The sequence below is a fragment of the Periophthalmus magnuspinnatus genome, chromosome 15 (assembly GCF_009829125.3).
Source record: "Periophthalmus magnuspinnatus isolate fPerMag1 chromosome 15, fPerMag1.2.pri, whole genome shotgun sequence".
Lineage (NCBI taxonomy): Eukaryota > Metazoa > Chordata > Actinopteri > Gobiiformes > Gobiidae > Periophthalmus > Periophthalmus magnuspinnatus.
In genome coordinates this window covers 32,027,851-32,047,934 of record NC_047140.1, presented here as the reverse complement: position 1 = coordinate 32,047,934, position 20,084 = coordinate 32,027,851, and the positions used below count along the sequence as shown (strand labels likewise).

At 44.1% G+C, this 20,084-nt stretch overlaps 2 protein-coding genes across 2 annotated transcripts; one reads left to right on the top strand and one right to left on the bottom strand.

The window, feature by feature from the left end:
- Nucleotides 1-878: 878 nt before the first annotated feature.
- On the top strand, nt 879-10,399 carry cdc5l (CDC5 cell division cycle 5-like (S. pombe)). The gene is made up of 19 exons (XM_033979599.2): nt 879-1,067; nt 1,425-1,528; nt 3,674-3,835; nt 3,909-4,036; nt 4,867-4,966; nt 5,038-5,164; nt 5,344-5,435; nt 5,788-5,932; nt 6,004-6,195; nt 6,774-6,922; nt 7,241-7,412; nt 7,536-7,700; nt 8,251-8,331; nt 8,414-8,665; nt 8,759-8,866; nt 8,937-9,026; nt 9,096-9,227; nt 9,815-9,895; nt 9,985-10,399. The coding sequence occupies exons 1-19, from the start codon at nt 1,023-1,025 to the stop codon at nt 10,096-10,098; spliced, it is 2,439 nt and encodes an 812-aa protein (XP_033835490.1). The 5' UTR covers nt 879-1,022; the 3' UTR covers nt 10,099-10,399.
- Nucleotides 10,389-20,004, bottom strand: supt3h (SPT3 homolog, SAGA and STAGA complex component). Its single transcript, XM_033979545.2, has 12 exons — nt 19,699-20,004; nt 19,409-19,488; nt 16,110-16,194; nt 15,324-15,410; nt 15,162-15,258; nt 13,468-13,613; nt 13,316-13,391; nt 12,122-12,234; nt 11,435-11,539; nt 11,228-11,356; nt 11,023-11,112; nt 10,389-10,473 (listed from the first exon to the last, which is right to left on the bottom strand). The coding sequence occupies exons 2-12, from the start codon at nt 19,483-19,485 to the stop codon at nt 10,432-10,434; spliced, it is 1,047 nt and encodes a 348-aa protein (XP_033835436.1). The 5' UTR covers nt 19,486-19,488; nt 19,699-20,004; the 3' UTR covers nt 10,389-10,431.
- Between the last annotated feature and the right edge of the window lie 80 nt (nt 20,005-20,084).

The following is a 20,084-nucleotide window of genomic DNA, read 5'->3' as shown; positions in this document are numbered from 1 at the left end:
CAGTACTATACACAAGGAATATGTTACAAACTACATTTTAGTGCAGTATTCAGTGTTCTGTAACTAGAACAGAAAATGCATAAATGGTTCTATTTTATGCAAAGAAATAGCCCAGACACCTCGGCGCTAAAAGTGCTTCTGTCAGAGCGACATTTTATGCATCAACTGGTCAGAAATTTAGGGTTAGATGAAAAAACTGAGGCACTAAAAAGTACAAAATAATTCAAATCCTTTATCACCAGATGGCAGATAAATTATTTTGTACTTTTCCAGTGCCTCGGTTTTTTTCAACTGCACCAAAAGGACAGTTCTGCACAATCTCCACACAGCAGCGCTCCTGTCCATAAATGTTTGCAGATTTAGGGTTAGATTTGGGTTTAGTAACAGTTTACTTTGACAAGGAGCTGGTAAAGAGGTGATTATGGAGCTCAACAGCAGCATTTCTCATCCATTTTTCCCATAGACTTTACAAAAAAATAAAAAATAAAATCTAAAGCTCAGGGTTAATCAGCTACAGGGAAACTAATGACCACAGGATATATAATTTTATTTAAAATCTGTTTAAATGTGCTTTTTGGAGTCAAATAACCGCATTATGGAAATTAGTTAGCGTGTAGCTTTACTTATTTATTTTTCTGCTTTCCTGCGTAATAAATTGTGGAACTTTTCTACTATGTTACAAATGTTTGTAAAGTTTTATTATTATTATTATAATTTTTAAGTTAGCATGTAGCTGGTTAGCCTCTTTGAAATGTTTGAAAAGTCTATGGGAAAATGAATGGAACATTTCCTCTCAGAGCCGCAGAGGCGGGACTGTTGGTCCATAGGGGGCGGTACTGCGCTCTTCCCACCCCTCACTACACCTCCCATAATGCATTGCGTCGCTGAGTGTTTCCGGTGTTTTGTGCACGTTCGTTTAGCGCAGTCCTCGATCTGAGGCTTTCCGTCTGTTTCTGTAACAGAAACACGGGACTTATTCTGTGTTGTTTTTTTTATTTGGAGGAGCCTAAACTTTTTCCAAAATGCCACGAATTATGATAAAAGGAGGCGTGTGGCGCAATACCGAGGTGAATATGTCTAATCCAGCCGCTTCATGCTAACGTTTACAATGAAGTCTATGGTTTACGTTAGCTTAATGCTAATGCTAACAGCGCCCTGTGTGCGCCTGGAGTCTGCAGATCTGCATGTGCAGAGAAATATCACCTTAACACCACCATTTACACATAATTATATGGACTTTACACACAGTGAGCCCTATGTGGAAGCTACGAACAGTTTATTCATGTACACGAACAGTTTATTCGTGGTGATGAACAGTTTATTTATGCAGCGCTCAGGAGCAACACACGTGAAGTTTGGTTTTGTTAAAAAAATGTGTATAAAATGCATTTGTTAAAAGAACACACTGTTCATGTTTCCCTCAGGATGAGATCCTCAAAGCGGCGGTGATGAAATATGGGAAAAATCAGTGGTCTCGTATTGCTTCACTCCTGCATCGAAAGTCTGCCAAACAGTGCAAAGCCAGATGGTGAGTGTCACTTTGAGCATCAGGTTCATCAGTCTCTCCTCCTGTGTATTTACAGACTGTTCTAATCTATCCATAATCCATCATTGTAAAACGGGGATCTCTTTGGACTGTGATATTTGCTCATCTGACTGATTTGTGATTTCTAGAGAGAACAGGGAGAACCTAAACAGTTCTAGAACTTAAACATAGTTCTATGTTTGTCCTCTGGAGGAGAAACGAGTTTAGCTGATAGGGAGCATCAGTGGATCCTTTAGCCTTTATTTTTTCATGTTACTTAAGTTTTCCCAGCATGCATGTGAAAGTTAAAAGCTAAATCGACAGAATATTGTAGAATCATAGAAACCAGCATCAGGCTCAGACCAAACTGACTGTTCCATTATGTATCATAATTTATCCCGTAAATGAGGGTGCAAACCTTTATGAATGATGTTTCAAAGCCCCCTGTACCCGGCCTGATAGAAACTCAAGTGGAATGGAGGATTTTAACTCCTGGGGTCATGCGCTAAGAGAGATGGTCAGTATGGAGGAGGAGGAGGAGGGAATGAGAATGTGCCTCTTCAAATGAGAAAGTGTGTGCTGTGATCTAAGAGTTTAAGCACAAATAAAATATGAACAAACACAATAGTAAGACCAGCTGTGTTTTTATGGGCTAAAACTGTAATGTTAACAGACCTATATTCCCCTGACCTGTGTACGTTCATGTGCTTTTGGTCAGAGGCTGAGAACACACTGTGGATCTGTTTGTGACTCAGTATTTTGAACAGGAACTACAGCAGTTACCCCAAACTGAATGCTCACTTGATACAAATACCTTAAAATCATATTTGTTATAAATTATTTTGTTTCCTCGTTTATGGCACACTTTGTATCGTATCAGCTATCGGCCTTAAAGCTTCAGAAGACGCTGATATTTTGTTAAACCCACTGCATAAATTATATTAAATCTTTGAACACCTTAGTGCACAAAATGTAACTACTCTGTCACATTATCCAGACTGTGGTAAAAATGGCTGTGGGTGAATTTGTCCATCCATCCATCCATCCATTTTCTTCCGCTTATCCGGGGCCGGGTCGCGGGGGCAGCAGTCTAAGCAGGGACTCCCAGACTTCCCTCACCCCGGACACGTCCTCCAGCTCCTCCGGTGGGACCCCAAGGCGTTCCCAGGCCAGCCGAGAGACATAGTCTCTCCAGCGTGTCCTGGGTCTTCCCCGGGGCCTCCTCCCGGTGGGACATGCCCAGAACACCTCCCTAGGGAGGCGTCCAGGAGGCATCCTGAGCAGATGCCCGAGCCACCTCAACTGGTTCCTCTCAACGTGTAGGAGCAGCGGCTCTACTCCGAGCTCCTCCCGTGTGACCGAGCTCCTCACCCTATCCCTAAGGGTGCGCCCGGCCACTCTGCGGAGGAAGCCCATTTCAGCCGCTTGTATCCGCGATCTTGTCCTTTCGGTCATTACCCAGAGCTCATGACCATAGGTGAGGGTAGGAACGTAGATTGACCGGTAAATCGAGAGCTTCGCCTTCCGGCTCAGCTCCTTCTTTACCACAACGGACCGATACAGCGACCGCATCACTGCAGACGCTGCACCGATCCGCCTGTCAATCTCCCGCTCCATCCTTCCCTCACTCGTGAACAAGACCCCGAGATACTTGAACTCCTCCACTTGGGGCAGAGACTCACCACCCACCCGGAGAGAGCAAACCACCTTTTTCCGGTCGAGAACCATGGCCTCGGATTTGGAGGAGCTGATTCTCATCCCAGACACTTCACACTCGGCTGCAAACCGCCCCAGTGCTGCAGGTCCTGGCTCGAAGAAGCCATCAGGACAACATCATCTGCAAACAGCAGAGATGAAATCCTGTGGTTCCCAAACCAGACCCCCTCCGGCCCCTGGCTGCGCCTAGAAATTCTGTCCATAAATATAATGAACAGAACCGGTTCCGGGTGAATTTGTAGTAAATTTAAATGTTAAATGTTTTCATCTGAGGAAAATGATCAAAATCAGCCATAAATATTGACCCAAAAATATAGACCTCATCGGCATCAGTTTGTATTAATTCTAAACAGTTGAATCGGTATTGGTCTTTAAAAAAAAGCTCATATCTGTCGATCTTTAGGTGTAACTCCTTGGGTCTGGTCTCTTTAGGTACGAGTGGTTGGATCCAAGTATCAAGAAAACCGAATGGTCCAGAGAAGAGGAGGAGAAACTTTTGCATTTGGCCAAACTGATGCCGACCCAGTGGAGGACCATCGCCCCCATCATCGGACGCACAGCCGCTCAGTGTTTGGAGCACTACGAGTATCTGCTGTAAGGTCACACTTTGCACACTCAAAGTTCTCAGTGTGGACGTCCTCCTGACCTCTGACCTCTGTGTGTTTAGAGACAAAGCTGCGCAGAGAGATAATGAGGAAGAGGTGGGTGATGACCCCAGGAAGTTAAAACCTGGAGAGATTGACCCAAATCCTGAGACTAAACCTGCCAGACCTGACCCTGTGGATATGGATGAAGGTGGGATCTTTTTATTTATTCATTTTGTACTTGTATAACATGTAAAAACAAAAAGTCAAAAGTACTCGTATTAAAGCCTCCAGTTTATCAATACATAAGTTTAAGTGCCATTTCATAAAGTTTACACATTTACTGACATAATTAACGATTCATAAAAATGTGTTTATATTTTGGTTTTAAAATGTCAATATGTGCAAGATTTAAGGTTGATATAAAAAAGATGAGAAATTTGACACACGATTTGTTCACTTGTTGTTCACTTATTCTCACGTAATTACACCTGAAGAAATGCTGTTGTTGCTCTTTGACTAAAATAAAGAAAAAGAGTTTGGAGCCACACAGTCGTTTTACCGAGAGCTGCAACGACATCGATCCTTACGAATGTGTAAAATGGGTCACGTTTCTGTTGTGATGAGATTAAATTAGTTACAAGGAGCAAACGAAGATTAGAATTTACAATTAGCCCAGAGCCTTTAATTATGTTTTATGTGGAAGCGATTATTACAATGTGAAATGAAATATAAATGTGATTGTGTGTTCACTTTAGCTTATTAAAGAGCTGGAAGAAAAAATACAATGGAGCTTATCAAAGTCTTAAAATGTGTGTTTCAGTTACACATTTGAGCCGCTGCTTCAATCAGCTGCTGTTACCAAAGTTATTTTCAGTGAAGGAAAAGTCTTGACTAAAAGTTGCATGTGTATGTGGACATGAGATCTTCTGTTTGAGCCTTACTACAGAGATTACATTTATAATCTAATGTTTGTGTCTTTAATATTTCCTCATGAGGTTTGTTTATTGTGTAACATGAAATGTGTCTGTGTATTGACAGATGAGCTGGAGATGCTGTCAGAGGCTCGAGCTCGTTTGGCCAACACTCAGGGCAAAAAGGCCAAACGGAAGGCCAGAGAGAAGCAGCTGGAGGAGGCTCGGTCAGTGATCTCTTACCTCTGACCTCTGACCTCTGAGATGGTGTCTAACTGTTAAATGTGTTGTGTTGTAGACGTCTGGCTGCGCTGCAGAAACGCAGGGAGTTGAGAGCCGCAGGAATTCGCATTAATAAGAAAAGGAAGAAGAAGAGGGGCGTGGACTACAACGCAGAGATCCCCTTTCAGAAGAAACCTGCTCCGGTACAAAGCAATGATCAAATAAAACTAAAGTAAAACAGACCTGAGGAGTTACTATAGAACCAGATAAAAACTGAGGACCCGTGATCAGGACGGCACACGTGACTATTTACAAAGAATAACTGATGGAAAATGCACTTACAGATGTGAAACTGATGAGTGTTTTTCTTGATACACTTAAGGGCTTCTACGACACGAGTATGGAGAACTTTGAGGCCATGGAGCCCGACTTCAAACGTCTACGACAGCAGCACCTGGACGGAGAACTGCGCAAGTATGTCCACAGGAAGACATTTTAACTGACCGCTTATGTAATGACAGTTTGACTCAGATACTGCCTCCTTTTTGGTCCCTTTGACATTCTGCTCGAATTCAGAAGGTTCTGGAACTAGACAATAGAGTTTAAAAATCCTCTGTCCAAACTTGAGACGGTCACAGCCGCTCATTTGTATCACATGACATGCTTCTCTCTGATTGGTTAATCCACCTGTCAATCACACCCTCTGAAATCAGGGAGACAGGACACTGCTCCAGATCCACTTGTCTTTGTAAAGTTCTGTCAAAGTGTGTGGTTCTGACTGTTTTGGTCAGGAGTAACACTGTAAAAATGTTTTTCTTTATTCCAGTGAACGAGAGGAACGAGAGCGGAAGAAAGACAAACAGAAGATTAAGAAGAAAAAGGAGAGTGACCTGCCGTCTGCCATACTCCAGACCAGCGGAGTGGCCGAATTCACCAAAAAACGCTCCAAACTGGTGTTGCCTGCGCCACAGGTCAGTAACAGTGTAACTGAATGTTTCTGTCCACTGCAGACCGGTCAGTTCAGACGTTGTGTTTGTGACAGATCAGTGACACAGAGCTGGAGGAGGTGGTGAAGATGGGCGTGGCTAGTGAGGTAGCACGCCAGGCGGCAGAGGAGAGCGACAGCGGAAATGCAGCATCATCCACTCTGCTGTCCGAGTACAGTGTGACCAACGCCGTGGGCACCGGGCTCCGGACCCCGAGGACCCCTGCTGCCCAAGATCGCATACTGCAGGTACTGCCCATCTGTTATAAAAATCAACTGTTAGATCGTCTTTTTGACACTTAGTTTTGAGGAGATGAGACGATTATTTTACAGTAGGAATTGAGCTGTATGAAGATGACAACGAGGGCGCCTCAGGTCAAAGGGCAGATGTTAGAGTTACAGTTTGGGTCTGATGTTTGTGACATTTTAGGTCAGTTTAGGTTCACCAGATGAACCTCACTGGACCATTTTTACAGATTATATAGTTTTTGATAAATGCAATGTCTTTTTTATTCCTGTAAGTAAACAAGCACGCCCCCTGGTGGTGACTTGCGTAATGTTGTTCCAATTTACTAAACAAAAAAACTCTTATTATATTATGAAAGTATCAGACTGACGATTGTTCATTTTAAACATGCGGCTTTGGAGAGAATTGTTTTGGGTGTTTCTAAAAAGTTTATTTCAATATTACATTTAAAACAACTTGAGTTGAACCAAAGTGCTTCACATAAATAAAGTTAATAAAAAGTAATCAACAGATAACACGACACACAAGAAAAGAACAATAGCATTTCAGTTCTTTGACACGTTGCTCTTGTGTGCTGCAGGAGGCCCAGAATCTGATGGCTTTGACCAACATCGACACACCTCTGAAGGGGGGGCTCAACACCCCCCTGCACGAGAGCGACTTCAGCGGAGTGACCCCACAGAGGCAGACCGTCCAGACCCCCAACACAGTCCTCAGCACGCCCTTCAGGTCAGACTCACCCCAAACACCTCCGCACAAACACAGCATGGACATGACACTCTGCAGCTGACGTCATCAACATTCCATGGGGGTGTGATGCTAACTGGAGGCTCTCCTCTGTCTGAAGGTGTTGCTCAAGTTAGACTTTAATCTGAGCTTTTTTAACACAATCTGACCATAATACACATGTAGAACACCCCCAGCGTGATGTCACTGCAAAGTATCAATACACATATATATTTATGACATTATCCTCTCCACCAAATCCCTGATTTACAAACAGTTTGTGGCTCTAACCGTTTGTTACCAATAACTGTGTCTTTACAGAACCCCAGGACCAGGTCAGGGGTCAGAGGGCATGACCCCTCAGCCTGGAGGTGCAGTGACTCCCCGCGGAGCTGTGACCCCAGGACTGACTCCAGGACGCACGCCTCTTAGAGACAAACTGAACATCAACAGTGAAGAGCAGCTGTCAGACCCTGCCTTCACTAAGCACGCGGTAAAGTGACGATGAGCGTGACGCTGTGTCAGTCGACGGCACGAATGTGTCTGAGGCTACAGAATAAAATGTGACTTTTCTGACACGATGTAAAAACTAATGGCCTTGATATTTTGTGTGCAGCAAAGGGAAAGTCTGCAACAGCTGAGACAGGGTCTGATGTCACTTCCTGTCCCGAAGAACGACTTTGAGATTGTTCTTCCGGAAAATGCAGAGAAAGAGCTGGCGGAAACAGAAACAGAGACGGGCTTCATCGAAGATTCAGCCGATGTGGAAGCACGAAAACAGGTACTGAACAGCACACCTGTCCACGCACCGCACACACCTGTCCACACACCGCACGCACCTGTCCACGCACCACACACACACCTGTGCACGCACCGCACACACCTGTAAACACACCACACACACCTGTCCACGCACCGCACACACCTGTCCACACACCGCACGCACCTGTCCACGCACCACACACACACCTGTGCACGCACCGCACACACCTGTAAACACACCACACACACCTGTCCACGCACCGCACACACCTGTCCACGTACCGCACAGGTACATGGACATTTATGTGTACCGCACAATGTAATTCAAAGTGCTTTACAGAATAAGAAAGACTGAAATGACAAACAAATCAAAACATTTGAAGAGAAAAGTGCAGAATCAAACCTTTTCAGTCACATGCAGCTAAACAGCTGTTTGAGTCTGGATTAACTGCACAAAACTGAAACGATGATTCACCAGGTTTAGTCCTGACTAAACCGGGACTAAATCTGGACTCTGGTTTAGTCAGTATATCTTTGATTTTTTTTAAATAAAATCCTTGTGTGTCCAGGCCGTCCGAGAGGCCGAGCGGCAGAAGGAGCTGAAGCTGCGGCACACGTCTGTACAGAAGGACCTCCCCAGACCCACTGAGGTGAAGCTGAAGTTGGAGCTTTTGTCACGTTGTTGGTTTCAGATTGCGCCGTGTTAACAGGACTAATGCTTGATGTTCACAGGTAAACGAGTCAGTCCTGCGCCCCCCCTCCATGGAGCCCCTCTTGGACCTGCAGTTGGCCGAGGAGCTCATCAAACAGGAGATGATCACTATGCTGCACTACGACTGTCTGCATCATCCCACAACCAACACAGCCAGCCAATTACAGCGCAACAAAGGCAAAGGCCCCGCCTCCACCTCCAACAACGCATCGCACGTTACTTATTTGGAAAGTCACCAGTACAAACCTCTGAGTCCTGAAGACATGGAACAGGTTTGTGTGGGTTTTGTTCATGAACTGAATGTGATTATTCAAACGGCTCATTTGGTTAAACACATTTGTAATGATGTGACTGTGGCGCTGCAGGCCAGAACGTTTCTGTCAGCTGAAATGGAGGTGGTGAAAGCGGGAATGGCCCACGGTGAGCTCAGTATGGAGGCCTACAGCCAGGTGTGGGAGGAGTGCTATGGACAGGTAAACCTCTGCTCTTCTACAGAACATCACTCAGATCAGGCAGCAGTGAAATACTGACTTTTCTCTCCAGGTGTTGTACCTTCCAGCTCAGAACAGGTACACCCGAGCAAACCTGGCGTCTAAGAAGGATCGAATTGAGAGTTTGGAGAAAAAACTAGAGGTGCGGCTCCTGGTGTTGGCTGTGGACTCATGTCACAAACTCGTCTATAAATGTTTGACTTGTTTTCAGGTAAACCGTGGTCACATGACTGCAGAAGCTCGACGAGCAGCAAAACTAGAGAAGAAACTCAAGATCCTTTTGGGAGGATTCCAGTCACGAGCTCTGGGTCTCCTCAAACAGCACAACGACCTGTGGGAGCAGGTGAGTCCTCACACACTGATGCTGAAGACACAGTTTGTTGCTCAGATAGATTCCATCTTAGTCAGAGGCTCAGGGGGGGTGAGTGTGTGTCTTTGATCTGATAGTTAGCGGTTCAAATCCCGCTCTTGACATAAACATCATTGGTTGAGCGGTCAGATCCACTGACCCACAGGTTGGCGGTGCGATGCCAGCTCCTACAGATGCACACACTCGTTGTGTCCTCGGGCAAGACACATAACCCACTTTACCACTGACCTTGAAGGTAGAAAAGCACCTTATAAAAATTACTATTTACCATTTTATTTATTTATTTTGTGTGTGGTTAAATATTATGAGAAATTGCACCATTTAAAGATGAAAAGCTGATTATTACTTTGGGGCGTCTGTAGCATTTAGACTTTGCTCCTGAATATGGCGCCCACTTAAAAACATCATACTTTAACCACAAAATAATGAAAATGTAATAAGGAAATGTTTGTGAGGTAAAAGGTTTTTGGTGTCACCGATGTATCGACTGATCGTAAAAGAGACGTCCTCAGAGCTGGAGACATTTTCTTTAGCAGAGACTTGTTCATGTGTTTTCTCAGGTGGAGCAAGCAGCCACCGAGCTTCAGACATTCACTCAACTCAAGACACAAGAAGACACAGCCATTCCCCGAAGACTGGAGGTACTTTGACCCACCTCCACCCACCCTCCTTCTCTCATTGTGGAAATAGATTTAAAAACCAAATAACTTAAAAAAATGTATTCTGTTAGGCACTGCGTGAGGACGTGGACCGGCAGATGGAGCGTGAAAAGGAGCTGCAGCACAGATACGGCGAGCTGCTGTTGGAGCGAGAGGCCTTAGTGAACAGTGCCCACAAGTTCTGAGGACGACTCTACACAGACCAGACTCGTAAACCGCTGAATCTCACTTGTCACAGTGGAAATAATGAAATGGAGTCACATGAAAAATATAAATGTGAACATGATTCTTCCTCATGTCAAACCAGATCGTTCGGTTCCATTGGTAAATTAAAATCTGATCTGACAAAGTGTTGTACCTGCAGATTTCCAAACGCTTTTGACATGACCGCCAACTTCACTCTGAATTATTGTTTTGTTCTTGTGTGTCATCCAGTAAAGTCGTAAGAACTGTTGTCAATATAAATAAACATTTTATGAATTCAAACTTTATTTCAAAACAAGAAACATACAATCGTTTTAGCAAACAAAAAGAGCCATTCCGTTCCTCCCGTAGGCGCTCTGTGAAAGACGGAAAGGGATTAGCATTAATATTAAAATCCACACTATAGCATTTCAGAAACAAGGTTAATATTCTCTGGGATGTGTCTCATACTCATGCAACACAGATGGTATCTGACATCCCCCACGGCCATCTCAGCCTGAGCGCAGGCGTGTGTGCGCGAGTATGTGTGTATATATAAATATATATGTGTGTATGTCGCTCACTGGTTAGCTCAACTGGTAAGTCAACTGACATACAGTTGAGTGTCCCGTTGGACCTGGGTTCAAATCCCCCCAGCAGCAATGATCAAATGCCAACAGCCAGTGTGGGTCCTTTGGCAAGACCCTTCAAGCTACTGCCCATGTCACATGTCTATTCATCATACAACTATCACAAGGGACAAATGCTATGGCAAGGGGGAGCCAGGACGCCAGGTCAGAGGGGAGTCAACATTAACTCCCCATGGCTTTTTAAGATGGGAAGTGATAGAAGTGATGATCATCATCAGAACTGCCCCTGCCAGGGCAGATTAGCTATGTCTGTGTGTTTGAGGTGGGGGCAGGTACCATGTGTCTGTAGTTGTATCTTCGAATGGCCTCTCTGATGTGACAGGGCTGGAGAGCGCCACTTGGTGGATCTGCTGCAACAGCACTGCTCTGAAACACCAAACATGACATGACATCACATCATATTTACAGCTGCACCAGAGTTTTAGCAGATTAACAAACACAAACTTCAGCACTGCCAAAAAAAAACCCCCAAAAACAAAACCTTTTTGCGTTTTCTCTGCCTCGAGCGTCCGTCCAGACTGCCATTGCCCTGCGACAGAGACTTTGTGGAGTGGGAGGAGCCAGGAGTGGATGGGGGCGTGGCTTCAGGTGAATCTGGATCTTTCTTCACCTTTGAATTACCAATTAAAATAATTAATGAGACAGCCCTTTGTTTTATTAGTGCGTGGGAGGACACTGATGACCGAACCTCGTGTGGCGGCTGGTACTGAATGTAACTTGCACTGATCACATGACTGACAGCGTCGATCTTTGCCGTCATCTCCTGCCTCACCAAAAGAGCCAGGTCCACGATCTAAACACAAAATAAAACTATTATCACATTAACAACATTTTAAAGCTCCTCTATCACACACAACTGACTCCTGTAGCTTTAATCCATGTTCTAATGTTGTTTCCTCCTCAAAAACAGACCTGGAGTTGTGTTTTGTTTCATTCACACATGTTTGAGTCACACTTTATTATTAGTCTGTTACATCTCCAAAGATCAAAATACTCTGTTCCACCTTGTGATGTCATCAAGTGGTAGTTTTCAAGTGAACAGCTCCTTTTACCTTCAGTTCAGTCGAGATAAGTGGAAACTTCAGGAGCTGAAATGATCCAAATGATTCTAGAAATGAAGGTGTGTGGAGTTTAAAAACACAGCGGAGCACTTCCTGTATCACCACATGATGACATCACAAGGTGGAACAGGGTGTTTTCAGTTTGAGAGAAGAACTCAGCCTAAATCTGCAGAGTCGGGCCACATACCCAGTTTAATGGGGACAGACAGATGATGTGACCCAGTATCTTTATGTATGTGTTTGTTTGACTCCCTCCTCTCTGTTCTAGGAGGATTTTTGTTTGTTTGTTTGTTTGTTTGTTTGTTTCCCGTTACCTGGGCGACTGTCTCATACGCCAAGTAGGACAGTATCTCCATGGCAACAGTGTTGGGCTTCAGCTCCAGGCTGCTGCAGTCCAACCAGTCCCGAAACTTTGAGGCTTTTTTTGCTGGAGACAGTTGAATAAAAGATGTGCACATTAATAATCACAGTAATAATCACATTAATATTCAGTGAGAAAGTCATAACAATTGCCATGTCCGTCTCTTACTATGTAGACGAGTTTATGCAGATGACATCACAGCCTTTGGACGTCAGTGAGAACCAAAGAGTGTAAAGAAGTGGACTGAGTGTAACACAGTGTTCAGCTCCAAATGAAGCTCATCGAGGACAGAGCAGGTGTAAAGACGATTTAGAGCAGAGTTCTGACCGTGAGTATCATAGCAACCAAAGGGCCAATCAGGAGCGAGGCTGTTGAAGGTAACGCCCCTTCACGTCCACACGGCTGGTTTATGAGGGAGCAGGCGCTTAGCAACACTGTCGATTGTAATTAACGTTCATGTCTTGATTTACAGACACAATAGTGAAATAAAAACCCCAGGATCATGTAGAGGGTTAATACGAACATTTAAGACCAGAATGAGTCTGAAGCAGCAGAGACAGAGAGAGGGGACGGTTTATACACAGAAAGTGAATTGGAGCCAGAATCAGTGGAGCTGGAAGTGCGCCCGTGATCACTTCCTGTTTGTAACGTAGCGGCGGCAGGTTAGCCTATGTCTATTTATATAAACAGTGGGTAAAAACAGCAGCTCCATGAAAGAAAATGAGGCAGAAAAAAAGCAAAAGAAACACATTTATCCTTTTGTTCTGCTCATAGTTCTGCCTCAGTCTGAACGTGGAGGAGCATTTTTCAAATAAAACGGCATCGGCGCAGAACTATATTGGTGGTTTTCAGATTCTGGAATGTGATGATGTCATTCTGCCAGATGGGGGCGCAAGAGCCAGTTTACCCTATGGACTACACTGGACTTTACCATGAAATGTCCAAAAGGTAAATGCACAAATGTTGAAACAGATCATTTCTATTAATGACTAGAGCCAAGACCTCACTGTGTTACATAAATCTGCATCTGAACCTTATTCATTTTATCTGCTCCATCTGTGTTAAATCTGATTGGCCGATAGAACGCGGTGATGTCATCTGAAACACAGCGATGGTCACACGGTGCTTTTCAGTTCGTGCTTCTTACCAAAACTGAGCTGACGACTCTCGCAGAACTCTGAGTACTGGGCCTGGTCCATGGTCCGGGTTTGTCGCTCTAAACGCTGGAACAGGACAGACATGATGAGCTCAGAATCAACAGCGCCGCACGTGAACCCTGACCTCCAGCTGAGCCCTGACCTCCAGACGCTCCTGTTTGACCAGGTCCGGCTCAGACTTCTCTGCCAGAGCCAACAGCTCTCCGGTCTGGTCCATCCACAGCAGGTAGTCCTGGGCCAAACGCTGCCTCCGCTGAGTCCCACCCGAGGAACTGGAGCCCCACCTGTCTGCACCAGCACAAGTACACACAACTAGAGCACAAGTACACACAACTAGAGCACAAGTACACACAACTAGAGCACAAGTACACACAACTAGAGCACAAGTACACACGTCTAGAGCACAAGTACACACAACTAGAGCACAAGTACACACGTCTACAGCCAAGTACACACATCTACAGTACAAGTACACACGTCTAGAGCACAAGTACACACATCTACAGTACAAGTACACACGTCTAGAGCACAAGTACACACATCTACAGCACAAGTACACACGTCTACAGTACAAGTACACACGTCTAGAGCACAAGTACAAGTACACACATCTACAGTACAAGTACACACGTCTAGAGCACAAGTACACACATCTACAGCACAAGTACACACGTCTACAGTACAAGTACACACGTCTAGAGCACAAGTACACACGTCTAGAGCCAAGTACACACGTCTACAGCACAACTACACACGTCTAGAGCCAAGTACACACGTCTACAGCACAACTACACACGTCTAGAGCCAAGTACACACTTCTACAGCACATGTACTGCTACTACTACTACTAATGCTACTGCTACTAATATTACTTCAATAATTTCACTAAAACACAGTTGGCATCACCAGATGTAAGATTTTGCTAAAAATCTTCCAAGTTTTTTCCCAGTTTCTTCCCGGCCATTTTTTTTTTAGGTTTAAAATTTTACTTCCTGGTTGTAAATCATGACATCACACTCTGAACTCTGTAAGTGTTACCTAGCAACCGTAAGGTACACTGGGTCAAAACTCGCCTAATGTCACAGAGATTATATTCAATAAATAAAAATGTAAGGAAACAAATTTATTTTGTTGGAATCATGTTTAAAATAAAATAACAGAAAAATGTACGATAGTCATGAGCTCTGGGTAATGACTGAAAGGACAAGATCGCGGATACAAGCGGCTGAAATGGGCTTCCTCCGCAGAGTGGCCGGGCGCACCCTTAGGGATAGGGTGAGGAGCTCGGTCACACAGGAGGAGCTCGGAGTAGAGCCGCTGCTCCTGCACGTCGAGAGGAGCAGCTGAGGCTCGGGCATCTGCTCAGGATGCCTCCTGGACGCCTCCCTAGGGAGGTGTTCTGGGCATGTCCCACCGGGAGGAGGCCCCGGGGAAGACCCAGGACACGCTGGAGGGACTATGTCTCTGGCCTGGGAACGCCTTGGGGTCCCACCGGAGGAGCTGGAGGACGTGTCCGGGGTGAGGGAAGTCTGGGAGTCCCTGCTTAGACTGATGGATGGAAAAATGTGTTTCTTGTGTAAACTGGACAGAACTCTCCCAGTGTGATGTCATCAGTGTGATGTCATCAGTGTGGGACTTTTTAAAACAGAATGCTGTACTTCCTGTAATTTTCAATCATATTAACAATATTTTTCAACTTTTCTTCACAAACTGCTTCTTGATTTGTGTAAAATGATAATTTATCCACCAGATTAAGAAGAAAAAAAAAAAGTGGTACATGCACTTTAATCTCCTCAGAACCTGTCGTACTCTTTCATATTCTCCTCCCGCTCTTACCTGAATCTGTCTGTGGCTCATCGTCCTCCAAACTTTTCATGAGTTTTGATTTATAATCTCTGAACTGGAGGTATTTTAATAACCTCGCCACTTTTCTCTGAAACACAAACCAGTCAGAATGTTTTGAAAACAATCTCTTGTTTATTCAGATGAATCTTTTACCTTATCTCTCCTCATCACAAATATAATGTCCTCGGCTGAAATGACCCTTGACCCTCGCAGAGTGGCCACCTCACTGGTCAGATGGAGCTGTAAACAGGTTTTTAAATTATTTCTACGTTTAAAAAGTTAAAATAAGCCATTAAGACTTTCTCAGGTTTTTATGAAGGATTATAGATCATTAAACTTTATCTTATCTATATTTAATTATTTAAAGGTCCTATGTCACACAAACTGACTCTTGTAGCTTTAATCCATGTTTTAAAGCTGTTTCCCCCCCAAAAACAGACCTGGAGTTGTGTTTTGTTTCATTCACACATGTTTGTGTCAGAGTCTGTTACATCTCCAAAGCTCAAAATGCTCTGTTCCACCTTGTGATGTCATCAAGTGGTAGTTTTTACATTAGCATCTACCTTTTACCTTTAGTTCAGTAGAGATTGGGAAATTCCATGTCTAAAATGATCCAAATGATTCTAGTGAAGGTGTGTGGAGTTTAAAAACACAGTGGAGCACTTCCTGTATCACCACATGATGACATCACAAGGTGGAGCAGAGTGTTTTCAGTTTGAGAGAAGAACTCAGCCCAAATCTGCAGGATTGTTTTTGTGTTAAACATGTGAATGAAACAAAACACAGCTCCAGGTCTGTTTGTGATGAGGAAACAACATTAAAACAGATCAGAGAAAAGAGTCAAATGGGCCTTTAAGTTTGAATTTTATCACTGAAACGACATCATCAGGAGGAAGATGGTGATGGTCAGTTTTAGTTTTTCATGGAGTCGTCTCGTACCAAAGTAACGAGCTGAGAATGAACGACATCCTCCATCAGAGCAGCTGTTTCCTGAAGAGGTCTGCGAGCGTCGCCCAGAGCAAACCTGCAACAGAACCAACAAGAGTGAGACCAGAACCAACAAGAGTGACACCAGAACCAATGAGAGTGAGACCAGAACCAACGAGAGTGAGACCAGAACCAACAAGAGTGAGACCAGAACCAACGAGAAGAGTGACACCAGAACCAATGAGAAGAGTGAGACCAGAACCAACGAGAAGAGTGACACCAGAACCAACGAGAAGAGTGAGACCAGAACCAACAAGAGTGAGACCAGAACCAATGAGAAGAGTGAGACCAGAACCAACGAGAAGAGTGACACCAGAACCAACGAGAAGAGTGAGACCAGAACCAACGAGAGTGAGACCAGAACCAACGAGAGTGAGACCAGAACCAACAAGAGTGAGACCAGAACCAACAAGAGTGAGACCAGAACCAACGAGAAGAGTGAGACCAGAACCAACGAGAGTGAGACCAGAACCAACGAGAGTGAGACCAGAACCAACGAGAGTGAGACCAGAACCAACAAGAGTGAGACCAGAACCAACGAGAAGAGTGACACCAGAACCAATGAGAAGAGTGAGACCAGAACCAACGAGAAGAGTGAGACCAGAACCAACGAGAGTGAGACCAGAACCAACGAGAGTGAGACCAGAACCAACAAGAGTGAGACCAGAACCAACGAGAAGAGTGACACCAGAACCAATGAGAAGAGTGAGACCAGAACCAACGAGAAGAGTGACACCAGAACCAACGAGAAGAGTGAGACCAGAACCAACGAGAGTGAGACCAGAACCAACGAGAGTGAGACCAGAACCAACGAGAGTGAGACCAGAACCAACAAGAGTGAGACCAGAACCAACGAGAGTGAGACCAGAACCAACAAGAGTGAGACCAGAACCAACGAGAGTGAGACCAGAACCAACGAGAGTGAGACCAGAACCAACGAGAGTGAGACCAGAACCAACGAGAGTGAGACCAGAACCAACAAGAGTGACACCAGAACCAACGAGAAGAGTGACACCAGAACCAACGAGAAGAGTGAGACCAGAACCAACGAGAAGAGTGAGACCAGAACCAAGGAGAAGAGTGAGACCAGAACAGCAGCAGTTTGAGTGACTCATGGAGCTCATATAGAGATGTGTTAAATGAGGTACACACTTTATAAACCACTGAGTAAAACAGAACAAGTCTGATGCTCATATCTGATCATTTGCCTTTGTAATAATGTTTTAAACTGTAGAGACTTTATGAACGTTGTTCTCGTGTCAGGCTCGTGCAGGTACCAGACCTGCAGGTTTGGTCATGTGACGCTGTGGAGACAAAAGCTCAGGACATGAGCCGCTGACCACACTCGGGTCTGACCATCATTTGCATCCAGAAAAGCCACTTCCAGGACAGTGTTGCCCACATAAGCCACATCCTGGGCCCATTTCCCTCTCCCATTTCTTTTGTCACAATAAGCTGCGGCCAAAACCAGGTCAGAGTCACAGCCGTCAGAGCCGCTGTGATTGGTTCAAAGTTCCTGAGGAAAGTGGCGTCTCTGCGCTGGGCTGTGGTCTGCCCGGTGCTGGGGTCAGTTTGGTTTGAGCGGCTCTGACCACCAACAACTCTGCTCTGCACTGGGTGAGTACCACACACTAACCGCTCCATTTATTGATACTTTGCAGCTGATGTCATCAACATTCCCTGGGGATGTAATACTAACTGTAGGCACTGCTCTGTCTGAGGTTTTGTTAGACTTTAATCTGAGTTTTGTAGCGAAACACCAGGGTTGGAGGTTCAGCCCAGTATTTCTTCAGGATCAACATGTTTTAGCCTAAAGTTCAGAAAACACATTCTGAAACATGAGATATCGCTGAAGAAAATATAGATGATAAATGATATTATTAAAAATCGTTATACCACTGACACGATAAGAAGCTAAGCACTGATATGATAATGGTGCCTCGTATCATCACCGACCCTGAAACATTAGCTGGATCAAATATCAGCTTCAAAATATCAGTTCACAGTGGATATTCTGTTTGGACACATACATTGATGTATTAAGACTTTATTTACTGGTCGTAGTTGCCCAGAAAGTCAGAATTTTTGGAGTTTTATTTATACAAAGCTGTTCTGTCGTTACTTGTGGGTTAAATATCAGCAACATAACACATTTGGATCAGTTTTCTCTCATTTTATTTTTGTTTAAAGTAAATAAATGCTGTTTTCAGTCTCTGGTATCGGTTCATATCAGGGATCAGCTGATACTTAAAGCTCTAATACTGAAGTCGGTATCAGAGCTGAAAAAGCTGGATTGATGCCTCCATAACAATAACCCTGAAGCAGGATCTCCCCTAGAAACAACCCTCTATGTGCAGTATTATGACCCTCTATGTGCAGTATTATAACACTCTATGTGCAGTATTATGACCCTCTACGTGCAGTATTATGACCCTCTATGTGCAGTACTGTTATAACCCCCTATGTGCAGTATTATGACCCTCTATGTGCAGTATTATGACCCTCTATGTGCAGTATTATGACCCTCTATGTGCAGTATTATGACCGTCTATGTGCAGTATTATGACCCTCCATGTGCAGTACTGTTATAAACATGAGCTGTCATAAACCTGTACATCATTACGTTTCTTGTTTATTCTCATTCTGGTCTGTTGTCTCCAGTTTAGATACTTTCTGCTGCATTCACTGTGCCATGGCGTCTAACAGTCTGTTCGGCTCCACTCTGTTCTGGGGTAAGTTTAAACTACTGCATTGGGTTGTACTACTGTAGTTCTGTGTAGTACTGTGTTTGTGGTGTTCTACTGTCAGTGTTGGTACGTAACTAAATGCTTCTACTGGAAATACATATTCAGAATATTAATTTGAGTAACTGTAATCTGGTTCAGTTACTTTTTTTATTTGGTGGTATTCAGATTAGAGTTACTTCTATAAAATCAAAGGAATACATGGAGGTATTTGATCACACAATTTAGGCTCAAATTGCACAGAATCAGTGAGAAAAATGTAAAAAAAAACAGCTCTTGTGGTGAGGCAGGTGAGATGTTTCCTTCTTCGATCAGTGAAATGCAGAACAAACAGTGAAACAAACAAAGGTGTTTTTAATCCTATGCTGTGTCAATACTTAAGCACAACTCAATAGAAAAGTATTTTAAGTATTAAGAACACAGTATTCTGACTGGACCATGTATCAGAACAGGTTACAAAACACATTTTCTAGGTACTTATACCTCTGTGTACATGTGTTTACTTACATCATGCTCTGAAGCTCTGGGATGAAGCTGCTTTTGGAGGCGGTTCTTTCTTTGGACCCGACCATGGGGCTGCTCATCCTCTGCACAATCACACACACATCAAGTCACACCATTAAACACCAGTATACAGGAAAAATACAGCATGTTTTTCCCCTTCAGGCTGTAAATGAACCCGAGTAAAAGCAGTGAGCCGTTGCCACGTGCAGCTGCAGATATGTAAACAGGCGGTGAAACATGGACCATGGAGGAAACCACTTCCTCTGCCCCAGTGTGGATCATAATAGACTTACCCTGGTTGTATTCAAAGGCTGTGGCGAGTGGAGTCAAAACAAAACAAAACCCGAACAAAGAACCACAACGGGCTCGGGCTAGTTTATGTTTTATAAGAGTGTTTTGTTAAGATTAAGAACAACACTGCGCCTCATGCATTGCGCCCGAGTCATGGATCTATGAAAATAACCTGATAAAAGTCCAAATAAACCTGATAAAACTGATGATAGTTCTGATAAACGTTTATATTAGTCCTGAAAAATGAATAATACTCCTGATAAATAGTTCTCATTTGAGTTGTTTTGGTTTTTTTTCAATACTTCCGCGCGATTTGATGACGTACTTTACATTTACGGGCGATTTGATGACGTGTGTTACGTTTACGGCCGATGGGACGTTCGGCTTT